Below are 18,836 nucleotides of genomic sequence, written 5' to 3'. Positions count from 1 at the left end.
TGTGAGGTGGGGGTGGGGGGGCTCACAATGCCAGTGTGTCATTTGCCCTTGGGCACCGCAATTCAAGGAGCCATGGCCAAGCACCTCTGGGAATGGGACAGGTAGGGTGGACAGAGGCCTGAGAGCCCAGCCAGCTCAGGCCAGCTCTGAGGCAGAGGCAGCAGTGGGGCTGGCCTGGTCTTACGGGCAGTCCTTCAGTGGTGTCACCGTGTTAGCCAGGATGGTCTCGATCTCCTGACATTGTGATCCGCTCGCCTCGGCCTCTCAAAGTGCTGGGATTACAGGTGTGAGCCACTGCGCCCAGCCAAATCCTTCACAGTGAAAGGGGGTGGGCAGCACTCCAGGCCCCGATGTGGGTGCGGTGGCCTGGCAACCTTGCAGGGTGGGCGGCAGGCAGCCTCGGCCTCAGCTCCCTCCCAGCATAAGGGCTGCGGCAGCTCAGCATGTGGGCTGGGCTCCAGCTGGCTGTAGGTCACCTTCCTCCAGGGCTGGGGCAGGAAGGGGCCAAGGAGGGCTAAGGGGGTGGGCTTGCACCCAGCCTCCCTCCCCACTGCTTCTGGGAGGGTCTGGCTCACGCCCTAGCAAAGCTCAGGTCAGAAGGGCTGCCGGCACCCAAGGGAATCCCCCAACAACTTGGAAAGGTCTGCGGGACACTGGCCACCCCTGTCTGAGCAGGACCCCAAGCCCTGCCTCCCGGACATCCCCCATCCAAGGCTCCAGACTAAAGGTGTCACTGAAGTTGGAGCCCCCAGGAGCTTTCCCCTCTGCAGAAAAGGCAAGCGTTGCCCAAGGAAGTCGACCACAGGCCGGCATGGCCAGGGTTGCTTTCACCCTCCTCCCTGAACCTGCTATTCCAGGCCGGGAGAGAGGCCCCTGCCCTCCCAGCCTCCCCTCCTCTGGACCTGCCAAGCAAACCGCCAGGCAGCAAAAGGAAACACCTGCCCCACAGCCAACGGAGGCCAGGCCTTCTGCCAGCTCAGGACCCATGGGACACGGGGGGTGGGGCGGGCACAGTCTGGCCCCAGTGGCCCTGGTCACCAGGGACCCCCTCGCCTGTTGACAGGCACCCTCCTGCTGGGGTCCTCCGACCTCTGACTTGCCGAGTGACACCGTGACCCGAGATGCACCCTTCGCCCTTGTCTTCAGGACACAACCAGAGATGGAATCCACAGGACACAGAACAAAAGGTGTACCAGAGCCAGGCTGGCAGTGACACTCGACAGGCCAGCCCAGCAGGTTTGTATCCTGGTTAGGACAATGGCACACCCAGCCTGGGGCCAGGTGGTGGCCATAGACAGCGGGATCCAGGCAAGGCCACCTTGCTCTGAGGGGGCATCAGAGCAATCGGGACCATCCCACCAGAATTCAGGAGAGGGGTCCCTCTTTTTGTGACAGCAGCACAGACAGCCTTGGAGTGAAGTGGAGCAGGTGGCAGGGCCCAGGGCTAGAGGGGAGATACCGCACAGGCGGAAGCAGCCCTCCTTGGCGGGGCAGAGGCCTGATGGGCACAGGCTGTGCATCTGGCGCCTGCCTAATCCCGGCCACTTCCTCCTTCAAGCCCTGAGGCAAACAAGAGTTCTCCAGAGCAAGGAGGGTGCAGGAATGTCCACTGAACGGGACGGCTCAAACAGGCCAGAGCTGGAGAGGTGGGAGGGTGCTCGGCGGCGGCTGCAGGAACCCACGACAATGGACATGGGACCAGCAAGGGCATCAGGCCAGAGCTGGAGAGGTGGGAGGGTGCTGGGCGGCCGCTGCAGGAGCCCAGGACCGTGGACATGTGGGAACCAGCAAGGGCATCTGGGGACAGCGGTGGGAGCACTGAAACCAGGCGCAGCTCACAGCCTGGGAAGGCGCTGCAGCAGGAGCGGGACTCGAGGCACCAGTTCAAAGGGCCTTTGTCCCCCGCGAGGACAGCGCCATCGGGGTGGAACGTGTCTGGCCTGGAAACGGCACCTCTGGGACAGAGGCCCAGGTTTGAGCAGCAGAAGAGCCCAGAACTGGACCCTAGGGCCCTTGCTCAGTTTTGTGGCGTCTCCCTCTTCTAGTGCCAGTCTCTAGGACAGGACCTGGGCAGCCTGCACACGTGTGACCACACGTGTGAAGGACGTAGGGGCGACCTGCCTTTCTGAGGCACACCTGTGAAGCTGAGCCCTCCGGCCACCCTGCCTGAGTGTGGAGCAGGGGACAAGTGCCCAGTCCCTCTGGCCACCAGGGCACAGCCTTCGGCAGAGCCTCACTGCCAGAGATGAGGCGTGTTGGCCTAGAGGTCATTCGCCAGCCTCAGCAATTCCAACCGAACCCACACAACGTCCCAACCTCGCCCGAGACCTCCTGGCCCAGCATGTGGAGGTGGGCACAGGCTGAGCAGAGGGTGACCCCAGGGCTCCTTCTAAAGGCCAGAGGCGCAGGGATGGAGCTGGAGGTCTGGCGGGTAGCAAGCACCAAGCCCTAGGCCGTGGCTGCCTGAGCCGTGGCCCGGGTGTGACGTGGACCTTCACGTGCCGCTCCCTGAGCACCCTGGGTGGGGGGCGGCCCAGGATCCTCTCAGGAGGCTACATTCCCAGTGCAGATGTGTAGGCCTAGGTGGCCCCTCACCTGCTGCTGAGGAGCAGGCCCTGCCAGGCTGAGAGAGAGGCCCAGGCTAGAGGAGGATCCTGGGGGGCCCCACAAAGCCACCAGGACAGAAAAGGATGATCTGACTTGCTTTAATCTGCACACTGCGGGGGTGGGGGTGGGCATGCTCCTCAGCAGTGCATTCTGGGACACGGGCGGGCGGGGGCTGGCATAGGAGGACGAGAGCACCTGCAGGGCAGCGCCTGGCGGGCGGGCGGGCGGGTGTGTCAGCTGCAGTTCTTGGGCAGGCGGTAGACACCGGCCGAGTAGACGAGCTGCTGGTCCCGCACCTTCTTCTGCAGGTAGCCCTGCAGCTCCTGCAGGTCAATCTCGGCCAGTGCAGGCCCAGTCACCACAAACATGCGGAGCATGTTGTAGATACGATCCAGTGAGAGGCTCTCCAGGTTGGTCAGCATGGCCTGGATGTACGTCCAGAAGAGCTGCGGACACAGGCCAGCCCCCGTCAGGCACCTGCAGGCCTCGCCCCGCCCCCCGGCCCCCCGTGGGGCCTGCACACGCACCAGCAGCTCCTCCTCCTTCTGGTCGGCCTGGGAGGCCATGCCGGAGTCGCTCTCGTCGTCACTGTCGATGAGCACCATGTTGTCCCGGTCCTGAGGCCGCTCCTCCTCAATGACAGAGAAGGTGCCGGGGGGCTCCTCACGCAGCACACCCTGCTGCAGCCACACGGACATCCGCCGCCGCAGCAGCGCCACGGGCATCTTCACCGCCTTGCTCAGTTCCTCCAGGGTCCAGCTGGCTGCGTGCAGAGTCACCGGGACGCTGGGCAGCCTGGGCACAGGCTGCACCTCCCCTGCCTCCTGTCAGCCGAGAGGTCGGGGGGCTCCCAGGCCACCCTGCCTTGCCCGTGGGAAAGGGAAGGGTGCTGCCTGCTGGCGCAGCTGCCCCAAACCACACCCTCACTGGGGAACAGCCCCTCACCCACAGCTGGGCCGTGTGGCCGGGGCAGACCAGCTAGGGGCTGGTGGGCTCACCTTGGTCCTGAAAATACAGCAAGATCACCGCCTGTACCGGGGTGACCGCCACAGACAGCGTGCGGTCGGCCAGCTCCACATCCATGGTCACCAGGCCCAGGGTGTGCTTCCAACTGAGGGTCCGCATGGCCTAAGGAGGGCTAGGGTCAGCACGGGCAGCTCGGCTGCAGGGGGCTCAGGCCCATGGGCTCTGCCACCTGGTACCCAGTGAGAAAGGGGCTCCCAGAGCCACCTGCCCCACCCCACCCTGGCAGGCAGGTGAGCAGCGAGAGCACAGGACTGGGTGGGGTCCCCACCTGCTCAGCCACCATGAAAGGGCAATGGGGCCGGCATCATAAGGTGTGTCCCGAAAAGGCTACAGGGGCCTCCTGACCCCCAGTGCTTGGAAATGTGGCCGTATTTGCAAACAGGGTTGATGCAGATGTAACTGAGGTGTATCCTAATCCAACTGACTGGGGTCCTTCTAAGAAAAGGAAAGATAGGAAGACACAGGCAGATGGGGAGGGGGCCACACGAAGACAGAGACCACCTGGAGCAACGCGGCCACAAGCCAAGAAACACCAAGGGCTGTGGCAAACACCAGAAGCTGGGGGGCAACGGAGGTCTCTAAGAGGTTTCAGACGGAACGAGGCTGCCAATACTTTCATCTTGGACTTCCAGCCTCCAAAACTAAGGCAATCTATTTCTGTTTTTTAAGCCACCCAGTTTGTGACACTTTGTTACAGCAGCCACAATAAATGAACAGATTTTGGTACCAGGAAGGGTGCTGCCGAAACCTAACACCAAGAACTGTGGCAGCAGCTTTGGAAGTGGGTGATGGGGAGAGGCTGGAAGAACTGGTGAGGCCTGCACGACTGTTGGTAGAAAGGCATGAAGACAAGCCTGGAAATGGCTGGAAGAGGAGAGCTGCCGCCGTCTTGGAGAATGCACACAGCATCACAGACTGGATGTCGGCAGCAATGCCGACCCAACAGGTGCTTCCAGTGAGGTCTCAGATGGAAATGACTGTGCTACTGGGAACCGGAGGAGGCAGCACAGAGCTTGGCTGGCTGCTGCTCTGCTGTTGGGCGCGAAGTGGGACCTGCAGCTGATGAGCCTGGACATCAAGCTGAGATTTCCAAGCAGTGTGGAAGGTGCCACCTGGCTTCTCCTTGCTACTTATAGCAGAATGCAAGAGGGAAACAATCAGTGAGGCAGGGACCATTAAGCAAAAAGGCACCAGCCCTTGGGGATCTGAAAAATGCTCTATCCAGGCAGCTCTGAGACGTGGCCAAGGGTGTGGCTGGACCAGGGTTTGCTAGACATGAGGTGTGACCTGTGTATCCAACTAACCATCTCAGCAGCAGACAGGGACAGGTGGGGCCTCCGGGAAAGGGCTGCGGACCCGCCTGTCTGAAGGCTTCGGCACTGGTGAGCTGCATAAGCCAACAAGGTGTGAGAATTTTACACCAGCAGAAGTGCTGCCGGGCTGGACTGAAAGGAAGGCAGGCTCCAAGAACAGAGCCGCCGAGGCCGAGGCTGACGGGGCGGGGCTGCCCCTGCAGGCCGAGGATGGGGCCGGGGGCCAAAGAGGATTCGCAGGCCTGGAAGTCAAGTGGAATTTCGGCTGCTGGGTTTGGACTCGCTTGGGACCTGCCAACCTTTTTCCTCCCAGTTTTCCCTTTTGGGGTGGGAATGTGTATACTTGTCTTACGGCTGAACTTTTGAAACAGATCATCTGTTGGCTGATTTCACGGCGTCCCAGCTGGAGGGATGGCGCGCACTCCAGCCTCACCTGGACCTCGTTAAGATGCATTTACAGGCTGTGTGTGGAACTTTGTGTGGATGGTAGTTAGATGAGATTTTGGATTTGGAGTTGATGCTGAAATGGTGAAGACTTTTGGGGACACTGGGGCTGTCACTTGCATGTGGGAGGGGCCCACCATGGGGCAAATTGTCATGCACTGAATTGTGCCCCTCGAAAAATGACACATGAACCCCTAACTCCCGGTGCCTCTGATGGGATCTTATTTGGAAATAACGGTCATTAAAGATATAATTAAGATGACGTCACCCTGGAATACAGAGTGTTCTTCTAAGAGGGAGACAGGAACAGAGACACGGGGGAACATCACGGGCGACGCGGCAGAGACCAGAGCGAGGCACCCACAGGCCCCGGAGCTCCTGGAGCCCCCAGAAGCTGGAAGAGGGGAGGAAGCAGCCTCCCCTAGAGCCTTCGGAGGGCCCTGCTGACCCTGACTTTAGACTTCTGACTTCTGTAAAATGATACGTTTCTTTTAAGCACCCTGGTTTGTGGTACTTTGTTCTGGTAGCACCGGGGCACTGACACACCTGCTCTGTGGGCCAAGGGCTCCTGAGTCCTTCCAGGATCCGGCAGCTTCTAATGGAAACAAACTCCTCTTTATGGACAGAAAATGGAAGTGGAGTCAGTGGCTTGCTAGGTCCTAGTTCCGGCTCCAAGGCCATGACCTCCACAAACGCCACTGGTCAGCCTGCCGCAGGACACATGCAAGGGCTCAGGGGCAACTGGCTCAGGGGTGACGCTGTGGGCTGCATGGCCAGCCACGTGTCCAACAAGGTCGCTCGGCCAGGAGCTCTGCTGGTGGGACCTCTCAGCACAGCCCCGGGGCCTCCCTGAGCCACTCCTGTGTCCCACTGAAGTTAAGACAAAGGGCACTAGAGTGTGGCTGTCCCAGCACATCAGCCCTGAGCAACGGGCAGTGGCTGAGTCATGCCTGGGACCCAAGGTGGGACCCTGGAGGGAGGCCATTGGGGCCTTGCCTGGAAGCAACGCTGGAGAGCCTGAGGCAGCCAGAGGGGCAGGGGGAAAGGGACCGAGCACGAAGCCGGGCCACACAGATGATTTGTACCAGAACGCAGCGGGGCACGGTGCCCGCAGGCTCCAGAGACACCAGGCTGTAGCACAGGCCAGAGCTCGAGGTGCGGGGATGGCCAGGGTGTTCCTTTCCACCGGGAGCAGGTGCAAGCCACACAGACCCTCCACAAGCTGCAAGGGACGCCTGGACTCTTCCAGAGCCAAGCTGAGGCCTGGAGGGAGGCAGCAGGCATTCGCCACCGTGGTCAGCAGCCCGGCCCTACCACAGCCCCTTGGCCTCCCGCCCTGGGGGCCTCCGCCTGGCCCTCCCCTTGTCTGTCTCCGGAAGGAAGCTTCCCCCTTGGTTTCTAAAGTGGACACATCGCCCTGCCCTCCCCTAGGAGTAAGTTCCCTTGGTCTGTCAACACAGCAAGGCCCTCTTACTTGCAAAAGAAAAAAAGAAAACACATCTAGGTCCAGCCTCCTTCACAGCAGACCTGGAGAAGCTGTGGACCCTCCCTTGAACTCAGCCCCGCCCGCCCGCCGGCCTCCTGGCGGCTCTGTCCTGAGGCTGCTCCTCCTGCCTGGGCCGAGGCTGGACCATCCCCTTCCTGGGGTACCTGGGGTTGGGGTCTGCAGACTGGATGCCGGCTGTGCCCCAGGACCCTCTCCTCACATGTCCCCCGCTGGGGTGCCCGCCTCCCCCCAGTCCTGAGCACTCGCTGGGCACACCGGAGGCCTCACAGGCCCCACACATCAGACAGAAAGCCCTGGAACCCGCCTGTGACGACCATCCCGACCCCTTCCTCCCCGAGCTGACACCTCCCACATGACTATGAGCTCAGGGAAAGAACCGCCAAGCCTAGTTCCATCCCTCAGGCTCTGGACGCCTGTACTGGGACTGCTGGGATCTCAGCAGTGCTGCCAGGGGAAGTGAGCCAAACGTGGCCAATACCATCCTCTGGGCACACTGTCCCCATCTGCCAGTGACCTCCAGGCCAGGGCTCACTCCTCCACTCCCCACATCTGCTCCTCTCCTACTCCCACCACAGACCCATAGCCCCGGTCCTCAAGTACCACTGGAGCCTGCAAAGGCAGTTCTCAAGGAAACAAACCTGGAGAAGGGGGCAGGGCTGGGGTCCTGGGGGTCAGGTGCGCTTGGGAGTGCTGCCCTGGGCAGAGGGCAACCCTGGCTCCCTAGCTGCCTCCCTGCAGTGACGCAAGGCACCCCAAGCCCCGGTTCTGAGAGGCAGAGGGTGGATAGCAAAAGAGGAGGAAACGCTCAGAGGGCAGGGCCTGCTGTGGCCACAGGGGTCCCCATGAAGCAGTTCAGGAGACCTGGGCCCAGCACAGCCCACCCAAGCGCCTGTGGGCCGCGGGGACGCTCGGTCACAGGGGGCACAGGGGGCACAGGGGGCACGGGCTCACTGGGAGGAAGCCCACGGGGATGCTCGCTCACAGGGGACACGGGGTTGCTGGGAGGAAGGCGGAGAGAGCGTGGGCCAGGCCCACTCCCTCTCCTGCAGAGGCGGCTGCGAGACGGGACCAACCCAGAGACACTCGGGTGACAACGAGGCGGCCACAGGCACCAGGCTGCTGGGAGCCCCGCAGTGCAGGGTAGGGGTGCCGAGAGCCCATGGGGTGGCCTGGCACGGAGGTACCTTGAGCTGCTCATACTTCTTGCAGTAAGCCTCCAGGGCTGCCCTGATATCCTCGGGGACCTCCAGCTTCTCGTCCTTGAAGGGCGGCCAGAACTCACTGGACAGGATGACAGCGTAGACCCCGAACGGTGGCTGCTCCTCTGCTGGCCGCTTCTCATCCTCCTCCCGGATGTTGGCATTGATGCGGCGGGAGTCCGCCATGTCCTGGGGAGGAGCCGGTGTCACGGGGGACCTGCGGGGTGGCCGGGCAGCGGGCGGGGCTGGGACCCACCTTCAGCATGACTTCACAGAAGTGCATCGGGGCCTCGCCAAAGCGCAGCTTCAGCAGCTCCACGTTGCGGATCTCCCTGGAAAGACGAGCGTCTGGGCAGGGGGTCGTGATGAGCCCCAGCCCCAAGGAGCACCTGTGGCAGGGCACGGGGGTGCCCCCCAGGCAGAGCAGGGAGCCTGTGTGGGCACCCCAATGGCTAGCACACCCCCAGCCAGGAGTGGGGGCGGAAGCACAGCTCCAACCAGGCCCCAGGCACGGCGTCAGGGCCCAGTCCCGACAGAGGCTGGGCAAAGGCCCCGGCACCCCTGGAGACGGCCGGCGCGTCACAGGCCTCACCGCTCGGGGCTGAAGCTGAACTGGTGCAGCAGGCGGTCGGCCAGCAGCGAGCGGTACTCATTGATGAAGAGGTCCTTGCTGCCGTAGATGCTGACCAGCAGGCTGATGATGTCCGATGAACGCCGCTTGGAGCTCGACTTCCCTGGCATGGTGGGGGCAGGGGTGTCACCTGACAGGCACCTGGGCAAGGACAGGGCCGCCCTCCTCCCATCCCGCCCAGCCAGACGGCACAGCCCAGCATGGCTCTTCCTGAAGGCCCTCGAGGCTGGGAGCAGCCCTGAGCCTCCCGGGAGACCTGGAGTCAGGTCCTGGAGCAAGAGCTTCAATCCCCAGCCCCTCTCACCCCACAGGGACCTTCCGGGACTCCCATGCAGGCTTAGGGGACAAGCCAAAGGTCCTGGGGTTTTCCTCTGAGAGAGACTAAAGATGTGTTGAAGACTTACCATCTGTGCCAGGGCAGGGGCCAGGCCTGGGCCCCACAGCCCTCAGAGCCCTGGCAGACGAGGGCCAGGCACAGATGGGCTCTGAGCAGGAGCTGGCACCCTAACGGGACTTTGAGGCCCAAATCAGTACAGAGCTCAGGGGTCACCCACATCTTCACTCCTCTGCCAGGTGCAGTGGCGGGGCAGGGACACCCCACAGCTCACAAGCGGTGGGAGGCAGGGCATCCCCCACGGCCAGAGTGACCAGCCACAGAGGAAAACAGCCCATCACCGGCCTGCCCAGGCTGGCAGGTGGCGGAACACTGCCCTGACCTTTGACACCCTCAAGCCTCTGAGACACTAGCGACACCTGACACAGCCAAGCTCTGTGACAAGGGATGAGTCCAGAGCGGACGGCCTGGCTGAAGCACCCCCCACACTGGTGAAAGGGACCATGTGGGGCAAGCTAACCTGGATCGGCATCCACGGGGTCCGGGACCCAGTCCTCTGGCTCGCCTGAGTCATCCTCGCTGTCCTGGCCTGTCTCCAGGCTCGCCGGGTCGGTCTTGGACAGCTCAACAGCCAGGTCCCCTGTCCCGTCCGAGTCCCCCGTCAGCCCAGCCACAATCTGCCGCACTGTGTCCTCCCGTGTCCTGCCGATGTGAGTGCTGCTGTGGCCCACAGTGTGGACACCCCGCGTGCACCTCCCACCACTCATTCCAGTCCCGGCCCCATCTAGGCCAGCACCACCGACCCTGCCTCTACACTCAGTGGTGACGGGCTATGTACTAAACACAGGCCCGTCAGACTCCTTAAAAACAAATAAACCCAACGTTACTTGGGAGCAGCAGGAGCTGCGAGCGCAAGGCCGGCCTGCGCACCCGCAATCCCAGCACTTAGGGACACTAAGCCAGAAGACTTAAGCCCAGGTGTCCGAGGCTGCAGGGAGACAGCATTCTGCCACTGCACTCCGACAGAGCGAGAGCCTGCCTCAAAAAAAAGAAAAAGAAAAAAGGGCCGGGCACGGTGGCTCACGCCTGTAATCCCAGCACTTCAGGAGGCCGAGGCAGGCGGATCACGAGGTCAGGAGATCAAGACTATCCTGGCTAACATGGTGAAACCCCATCTCTATTAAAAATACAAAAAATTAGCCAGGCTTGGTGGCGGGCGCCTGTAGTCTCAGCTACTCGGGAGGCTGAGGCAGGAGAATGGCGTGAACCTGGGAGGCGGAGCTTGCAGTGAACAGAGATCGCGCCACTGCACTCCAGCCTGGGCGAAAGAGTGAGACTCCGTCTCAAAAAAAAAAAGAAAAAACAAAGAACTGGCTCAGAAGCCAGGCCAGTTACAGCCACAAAGCACCAAACGAGTCCAGGTAGGGGCCAAACTCCACCGGCTCCTGCTGCTCGGCTCCTGGGGGCCACTGTGCCTGCCAGCCCCGGGCCAGGGCCTCTGCAACCCCTGAGGAATTCCCAGGCAGCCATGTCAAGGTCCTCATCCCAACACATTCTCCACCGAACAGCCCCAGGGAGTGTCTGTTCCTTGCCGTGGGAAAGGCCAGGACAGCAGAGCCCACTCTCCTTGCCTGGTCGGCCTTGGGGACTGGTCAGCACCAAGGCGAGGCCAAGTGGAAGAGCTTCTCTCTGTGCTGGAGATGGGGAGGCTGAGGAAGGGCTGTGGTGGGCCTCTGGCAGCTGCACACAGAGGGCACGGTGACACCGTGTGACAAGGACAGGTGCCTGGCACGGGCAAGAGGAAAGGAAAGAGCCTCGGGCCTGATCCCGTGCACTCAGCCCAGCCGGGGGAGACCTTGTGTCCCGATGGCCGAACACACCCTCCGGCTGCCCCCCAGGACCACGAGGAGCTCAGCAGGATGCCCGGGGTCCCAGTGGCTCCTGGGCCAGCTGCGGCCCTCACCTCAGGTAGCGGCGGATGGGCTCACAGGCCACCTCCAGGATGACCATGGAAGGGTCCAGCACGCGCAGCGCCTTGATGGCAGAGATATAGAGGGTGATGATGTCACACGTGTTGACGCCTACAGCCAGGGCAGAAGCCAGCAGTCATGCAGTGCCCGGGACCACAGCCTCCCAGGGGCAACGCCCGAGTAGACAGCTGGCCATGCCGGTAGGTGGTCTACAGGTCCCCACTGCAGCCTCGTTCCCTTGTCCCCCCATCCCCACCTCTACCTGTTCACAGGTCCCGCCCTGCAGGGAGGTCTGTTCTGAGAGAACTAAGTCTCATCACCTCAGACCTACCGGTCAGTCCTGACTCCCTCCAAAGAAGAAACAAGCAAGCTGACGGGCACCTCAGATCCCCTAAGGACCTCACCAATTGCTTCTCAACCCATTTCTTCCTTAGACCTACAAGTCCAGGGCTGGCAGACTAGGCCCCAGGCTCCCTGGACATGGGTCCCCTGGTGAGTGTCTAAGCCCAGAGTGCTGGGTGGCTGGGCAGCACACAGCACCTGGATGCAGGAGCCGAGTCTCCAGGGCAGCCTTGAGGGACACGAGCAGCTGCTGCCTCTGGTCCGTCCTCTCCAGGCAGTACTTGAGGTCCTCGATGGCTGGCCGGGAGTCTGGGAAGTCTACAAGAAGAGGAACATCCCTCAGGGACAGACACAGATGCGTGCGCACGTGCAGGCTGGTGCAGAGTGTGCGCAGTGTGGGAGAGGACACGCGCTTGCCAGCCCCAGAACGATGATGAGACCACCTGCTGGGCACCAGACATCCCCCCGACACTCTGGCGTGCTGATGCATTTGACCACAATGCCACAGGGTGGACAGAGCAACACCCAGGGGCCAGTCCCCAGCAGAAGCCAAGGCCAAGGCAGCACAGCAGTGGACACCCAGAAGCACTGTCCAGCATCTGCCACACCTGCCCTGATCCAGGCACGGGGGACGCCGCAGTGGGGTCAGTCCCAGCACTGCCCGGTGCACCCCCCTGCAAGAGCGACAGCGAAGGCACGGGGAGCCCCAGACGTGGACACAGGGAGCCCAGATGCAGACACAGAGCCGACATGGCGAAGGCCCTGGGAGCCCCAGACGCAGACACAGAGCAGACACGGCGAAGGCCCTGGGAGCCCCAGACGCAGACACAGAGAGCCCAGACGCAGACACAGAGCAGACACGGCGAAGGCACAGGGAGCCCAGACGCAGACACAGAGCAGACACGGCGAAGGCCCTGGGAAGACTCCCCAGACGGGACAGCGGACCCCGCGGCCGGGGCAGGACCACCTCGGACGATGCTGAAGAGCTCCTCGATGCGCAGGCTGGCGTAGATGCGGTAGAAGAACCTTTGCACATGGCAGCGCCAACGGCGCAGGGTGTTGCCGGCCTCGGGAGACGCAGGCCTGGTGGGGCCGTCCTGCAGGAACACCTTGCCGAGCCAGCCGACCACCCGCTCGATCCACTGTCAGGAGAACGCTAGTGTGAGCTGCAGGGAGGCACGGTGAGCCCCGGGCTGACTCAGAGGCTGGGAGGAGCCTCGCGGCCACCCACCCTGTCGGCCGGGACCGAGGGGAGCCCAAAGGCCACCTGTGTCTGGAGGCTGGAGCACATCAAAACCTGCAGGGTGGGTGATGGCCCAAAAGGCGACGTCCCGGCCCCCCTGCGGTCTTCATGCCTCTCACACGCGCCAGTGCCCACACTTATCACTGGCAGCAGCAACCCTAGCGTGAGACATGACAGACACACACGACCTGTGCGCTGTGCCTGGCGGGCACACTTGCCCCCACTTAGATGGATAAACACGCCCTTGAGACCAGCCGGGGGGCCCAGGCGAGCACAAACCTCTAGGTGGCAATTCCGCCGCGGGGCCCAGGCGTGCTCATGCCCCACAGACCTGCTACCCAGTGGCAAGACCGCACGGATGTTCACCTTCTCCACCCTACTACCCACTCTTGCCCACCGCTTTGGGGACACCCTCCCTCTTTGAAAGCCCAGCATCACAGCCAATCTGCACCTCAGTAGGGGGACTCTGAAACACTGAGGAAAGGACAGGTGACACATGGGAACAGGATGGGGGGGACCCACATGGCTGGGCCCAGCTCCCCTATGGCTCCGGGAGCCCAGAGCAGAGCCCCAGACCACACCCCAACAGCACAGGTGCCTGGAGGCCCCATGTGAGGGTGTCTCGCTCCCCGCTGTGGTGCAGGCTGGCTGTAGGTCAGTCCATTAGGGACCGGCCAAGCGAGTCCACACTCAAGTAGGGCGGCAAACAGGAGAAGGGGGTCCATTCAGTGGCTCCTCTGGTGGGCCCAGCTTCGCCACACCTGCCTGAGGTAGCCCCCTCGGGATCCTGGCCCGATACTGCCTGCAGCCATGGGATTCTGCGCAGATCCAAAGAGCGCACCTCAGATGCGTCCTCACTGTCACCAGGGCCCAGAAGTACTGGTCTCTACCCCATATCAAGACAGCTCCAGCCACCACCCGGTCTGGGCCCACCCAGGCCTCCATGCTCTGGATGCTTCTGAAGCCAGGTGTCAGGTTTGCCAGAAACCTACTCCCCTGTCCCCAGCGGGGCACAGCCCAAGGGAGGGGTCCTCACCTTGTGGAACTCACGCAGGAAGGAGCGCTCGTACTCGCCTCGGCAACGGTCCTCCATCCTCTCCCGAGTCACCTGGTGCAGGGTGGTGGTCACAGCCTCGGCACTGACCCGCTCCAGCAGACTGAGCCTGTGTCTAGAGGAGAGCCCTGGCCATGGGGCACCCAGAGCACACACCGGCCCCTCTAGCCCAGAACGGCCCCATGCCAGGACTGCCCTGCCTGTAGAGTGCATGCAGCACACACACACACACACCCAGCACACACCTCCCCACAATCCTCAGCTGTGGGGGGCGGTTGTACCAAAGGCTTCAAGAAGCCACTGGGAGCACAGAGCACTCCCAGGCTCTGCTGTCCCCGCCCAGCTGGCCTCTATCCAGGTAGGGACACTGGCCTTCCCCACGTGATCAGTGGCAGCAGGTGTGGCTGTCGGGGGCCCTAGCCTTATCTCCTAGGATCAACTCTGAAACGACAACCAACTGCACTGCTACCCTGGCCGCAGAGGTACAGATGCCACTGTTTGTGCCTTTCAGTGCAGTCTCTGGTCTACAGTGACAAAAGGACTCAACAGGAGGATGAGAAAAGTTGCCATGTAACTTTTGCAGGGATGAGCCCAACAGAAGCCCTTCACGGTCTCCCTGACCCCTGCCAGCAACAGGAGCACTCCTTTAGTCCACCTAAGGCCTCTCAAATAGCTGCATGGCTACACCTCCGTTCAATGTGACAAAACCACCACAAATGGCCAAGGGTGTGACAATTGCTAGAGAACTACAACAGGACCTGTCTCTCACAACAAACCCCTCTCCTCTCCAAACTAACAAGAGACTGCTTGCCCTCACAGTGACCTGATCTTCCTGGAGAGAAGCAGCAGCAAGCTTCTGTTGACAATTACAGGGCAAGGAATGTCGACGAGAGTGAGAATCATTCCTCCCCAGGATCAACAAAAGGCACAGTGGAATTCTGCAGAGTCCAGGAAGTTTGGAGTTGCTAAGAAATTTGCTGCTGCAGACACAAGCCACGTAGGGCCTTACCAGGGTCAAGGCATGAATCTGTGGGACTGAAGGTGAGTGACAGAAGAGAGACACCTGTGTCCAGGACACGCTGCACAGGAATCCCTGGGACTCTCTCTCTGTCATGTTCCTGGTTATCAGGACGGCTCACCAGCTTTCTGCTGAGGCCAGCTGGACCCAGGGGAGCAGCGGGGAACCAGAAGGAGCAAGGGCATGGCCATCGGGACAGACTACTCACAAGACCTGGCTGAGCTGATGGAACTGCTCCAGAGCCTGGCGACACCAGCACTGTTGCTTGTCACTGCTGCACCCTGCACACAGCGGGCTCTGCAGGAGCCGGTAGTACCGGCGACGGGCATACCGGCTGTCCAGCTCCCCTTCCAGTTCCGGGTCTGTGCCCCCTTCCCCCTTCCTCTTACTCTGCATATAGACTCTCAAGAAGCACCCATACAGACGCTGGATCATCTCTTGGAAGGTTCTGGGGGTGCTAAAGAACAAGACTCCGCGCAACATAGTGTGGACTTTTTCTCGCAGCCCCTGAGCACCAGTGCCCATCAGCAAGCCCAGGCGAGTCCATTTCTCCAGCAGCTCTAGGCTACGCAGGTAGGGATCCAGGCGGCTCTCCAGCAGGCCAAAAGCGTCAAGGAGCAGCAAAAGGCACTGGGGCTCATCCGCAGAGTTCTCGCATTGGGAGATGGCATTCCAGAACTCAGGGGAGATGTTGGCCTGCAGATCGTTCTGCAGCACCTCCACGAACCACTCCTCCAGGACCGAGTGTAGCCCGTGGCCCCTCAGAACCTCCACCGCCGCCCGGAGCTCCTCTTCCTTTGGCGGGACTGCACCGCTGGTCCGGGAAGACACCTGGAGCGCAGAAAGCCGTGAGGCGAGGGGAACACAACATAGAGGTGGGGAGAAGCGGGGAAGGGAAAAAGCTGAAGGGGAGGCTGCAAAAACTCCGCTGCCCCCTGTCCGTGCTGCCCGGACGTTGGGCCGAAGCTATGGAAGGGCTGTCAGCGGAGCTGAACGAAACGAAACGGAAAGGTGGTGGGAAATGGCAGGACAGGACAGAGGCGGATGATGGACAGAGCCGTATGAACCCGAGGGTAGCCGCCCCAAAGCGCCTACGGTCCCGGAAACTCCGCGCGGGGCCGCCCCTCTCTTCCCAGGCCTCACCAGCCCCAGCGCAGCCGGCGGCACCAGGCCGGTGCTCACGGTGTTCCAGGCCACTAACAACTCCTGTCCGGGCCGGGAGTCGCTGTCCCCCTCCGCCACCACAACTGCCGCCGCCATCTGCACCCACCGACTCCGAGATTCGCTCGGCGCGGCGCGCGGCGATGACGCACGTCTGCACGCGCAGCCATGACGCGCACAAGGCGCTCAGCGATGACGCGCTAGTTCGGCGCGCCGTGGAGGAGTCGTGCGCAGGCGCGGACAGCGCTGCTTCCGCGGCGGTTGGGGTGGCGGGGCCCCGGGCGGCGTTGACCATGACCCAGCAGGGCGCGGCGCTGCAAAACTACAACAACGAGCTGGTCAAGTGTGAGCGGCGCAGCCGGGACGGGGAGGTCGGGAGGGCCGCAGGGCCGGGTTCCCGGCTCGCAGCGGGGTGCCCCTGGACCCGCCTCGCTGCGGGCATCGCGCGGCTGAGCAGAGCCCTCCGTGCCGGAGGCTGGGTGTCCGTGGCCCGAGCCCTCGCTGGCTCGCAGGCCCCGCGCCGGGCGCTCGTGGGTGGTGCCTGACTCTGGCTTCCTCGGGTGGAAGGAGGCCCGCCCTCCGCCGCCGCGCTCCTGCCCTGGGCCCACAGCGCCGCCCCTCCCGGCCCCCAGGCATAGAGGAGCTGTGCCAGAAGCGGGAGGAGCTGTGCCGGCAGATACAGGAGGAGGAGGACGAGAAGCAGCGGCTGCAGAATGAGGTGAGGCAGCTGACAGAGAAGCTGGCCCGCGTCAACGAGAACCTGGCACGCAAGATTGCCTCTCGCAACGAGTTCGACCGGACCATCGCGGAGACGGAGGCCGCCTACCTCAAGGTGGAGCTCGGGAGGCCAGGCCGAGCATCAGGGGATAGGCACGGCAGGGGTGTTGCCACGGCAGGGCGTCAGGACCGTCTGGGGCTCCCGGCTGTGGACAGTCTGTGTGCCTCGCTGGCATTTCGGGCAGGGGCAGCGTGGCCAGGCCCATTGAGGAACCCAGGCTGCTGTGGGAGTGACTGTGGGGCCTGGGGCATCCTGGGTCCTGGTCTTTATCCGGTTCTCGCTAGCCATGTGGTTCTTTCTGCTCAGTGTGAAGAGCCAGGTCTTGGGCAGAGCACCCAGCACGGGCCAGTGCTAACCCAGCCTGGCTTTGAGGGTGGAGAGGAAGTGTTTTGGGTCAGATTCCGGAGGGAAGAGGGCCCTGCCACCCCATCTGCCAGTCCCCTTGGGCTTCCGCCTTCCCCCACACAGGATCCCTTGGCTACAGCACCCCCAGCCAGGTCCCAGCACCTGAGTGTGAGGACAGCTGGGGCTTAGGACCTTACCAACAGGTGAACATTAACAACCTTCTCACTTCTCTGGCCCCAGATCCTGGAGAGCTCCCAGACTTTGCTCAGCGTTCTCAAGAGGGAAGCTGGGAACCTGACCAAGGCTACAGCCCCAGACCAGAAAAGTAGCGGCGGCAGGGACAGCTGACCAGACCACGGGCAGGGCCTGCCTCCGTGTGCCCCTCAGCTCAGCCCCAGCAAGTGTGTGCTCAGAGCATCTTTGTTCTTCACGGCAGCAGCTACCTTCCCTCACTGTCTCAGGTGCCGAGAGGGGCAGGTGCCAGCCTCCACTGGCATCAGTGACAAGCCCAGGGCACAGCCCACCCGGGGGTCCTCGCTTCATGCTCACACAGGCTATAGGGATGGTGGGCTCCAGGTCAGCTCTGCAAGGGGCTTGTCTCTGTGGCACCCACACTCCTGCCCTGCCAGGGAGGCTCTGGTTGTCTGAGCACCATGGGGGCCCCCTCACCTTGTCCCTCCTCAGCCAGCAGAGGCCCAGGGCAGGGGACGGGGACAGGGGTTCTCCTTCACCGCAGAACCCAAACCTCAGGTCTCACCCCTGTGGCCTGTGATTATGAATAAAGATTATCTTTGTAAAGATCCGTGCCAGCCTGCTGCTTGCCCGTATCAACAGCATGGGGCTGCCAGACACCCGCAGAGCCAGAGCCTGAGGCTCCCCCTTGGGAGAGGAGGGAGGAGGGTCTGGAGTGGCCTCCCTGTGACTGCCCCACTAGCCTCAGGGACACCGCTGAGGGTGCCCACCCTGCCCAGGCCAGCCCCACCCTCAGTCCTCCCCAGCAGGGCCGCCGGTCCTCTTCCCCTGACCGGCCCACGGCTCACCCTCCTCTCAGGAGCTCTGCTTGCTCGTCCTGTTCTCTGCCACACCCTGGTGTCCAGCATAGGACCCAGCCCAGAGAGACAGCTGGGGATGCCAAGCATATCCAGCAGCTGCCTCAGAGTCAGGTCCCTCTCAGCAAGGACTGGGGGGGCTTCACACCCCCCACCCCCGTCGGTTCCTCAGTTGCAAGTTTTGCTTGGCCTGATGACACCACTGCTGCCACCAGGCCCTGCTGCCCCCCTTTCCCTGGCCGCACACCAAGCACTGGCCACTTCCATCCTTCCATGTGCCCTGGGGCCTCTGTTTTGTCCCTGCAGCAACCAAGCACGGCCCGAGGACTGGGCCGATTTGGGAGGCATGTGTTGATCCAGAGGATCCAGAAAAGAGCTGGGCCTAACCCGACCAGGGAGATACACCAAACTCTCCTTCCGCCGGAGTCTGGCCAGACAGCATCTCTTTATCTCTTTGCTCTTAGGTTTGATCCTCCAGGGAGGAAATGGCACTTGGGTTCCATGGGCTGTAAACAGCCCCAGCTCTGGCCATCCGAGGCAGGCGCTGCTCCCGGCCTGCCTCATCCTGTGGGTTGGGGGGCACGCCAAGCCCAGCAGAAGACACCGTCCCCTGTGCTGCCCTCATGCTGCCGTTCCCTTGGTCCCTCCCCAGGCTCTGGGCCCCTCAGAGAAGCCACTTCAGGCCCAACAGCTGCAACACTCTCACCCTCCCACCTGAAGTCTAGGCCCCTGACAGCAGGCCTGTCATCCTACCTCCCACAGTGCCAGCTCTGGGAGGCTGGGGTGGAGGGGCAACAGGTTAACAGGCCATGGAA

At 62.5% G+C, this 18,836-nt stretch overlaps 2 protein-coding genes and 1 long non-coding RNA gene across 6 annotated transcripts; 2 read left to right on the top strand and 1 right to left on the bottom strand.

Annotated features, from left to right (window-relative positions):
- The first annotated feature begins 3 nt into the window (after positions 1–3).
- LOC129136069 (uncharacterized) lies at positions 4–5,885 on the top strand. The gene is made up of 2 exons (XR_008537353.2): positions 4–284; positions 1,064–5,885. It is a non-coding gene; the product is annotated as an uncharacterized LOC129136069 (long non-coding RNA).
- ANAPC2 (anaphase promoting complex subunit 2) lies at positions 2,690–16,173 on the bottom strand. Of its 4 annotated transcripts, XR_010148520.1 has the most exons (15): positions 15,832–15,968; positions 14,897–15,519; positions 13,653–13,785; positions 13,378–13,434; positions 12,341–12,515; positions 11,572–11,691; positions 11,025–11,142; positions 9,582–9,763; positions 8,689–8,830; positions 8,353–8,428; positions 8,082–8,285; positions 5,937–5,985; positions 3,606–3,735; positions 3,135–3,370; positions 2,690–3,053 (listed from the first exon to the last, which is right to left on the bottom strand). XR_010148520.1 is itself a non-coding variant. In XM_063787358.1 (14 exons), exons 1-14 carry the CDS (start codon positions 15,946–15,948, stop codon positions 2,841–2,843), a joined length of 2,526 nt encoding a protein of 841 aa, XP_063643428.1. In that variant the 5' UTR covers positions 15,949–15,968; the 3' UTR covers positions 2,690–2,840. The 4 variants fall into 4 exon arrangements, 2 of the variants coding, with proteins under 2 accessions (XP_063643428.1, XP_016817712.1); XR_010148521.1 differs by lacking the exon at positions 13,378–13,434; XM_063787358.1 differs by lacking the exon at positions 5,937–5,985.
- SSNA1 (SS nuclear autoantigen 1) lies at positions 16,066–17,770 on the top strand. The gene is made up of 3 exons (XM_001137367.7): positions 16,066–16,194; positions 16,482–16,681; positions 17,213–17,770. The coding sequence occupies exons 1-3, from the start codon at positions 16,143–16,145 to the stop codon at positions 17,318–17,320; spliced, it is 360 nt and encodes a 119-aa protein (XP_001137367.2). The 5' UTR covers positions 16,066–16,142; the 3' UTR covers positions 17,321–17,770.
- Positions 17,771–18,836: the final 1,066 nt, after the last annotated feature.

This window comes from Pan troglodytes, chromosome 11 (assembly GCF_028858775.2).
Source record: "Pan troglodytes isolate AG18354 chromosome 11, NHGRI_mPanTro3-v2.0_pri, whole genome shotgun sequence".
Taxonomy (NCBI): domain Eukaryota; kingdom Metazoa; phylum Chordata; class Mammalia; order Primates; family Hominidae; genus Pan; species Pan troglodytes.
This window is presented reverse-complemented; position numbering and strand designations above follow the sequence as displayed.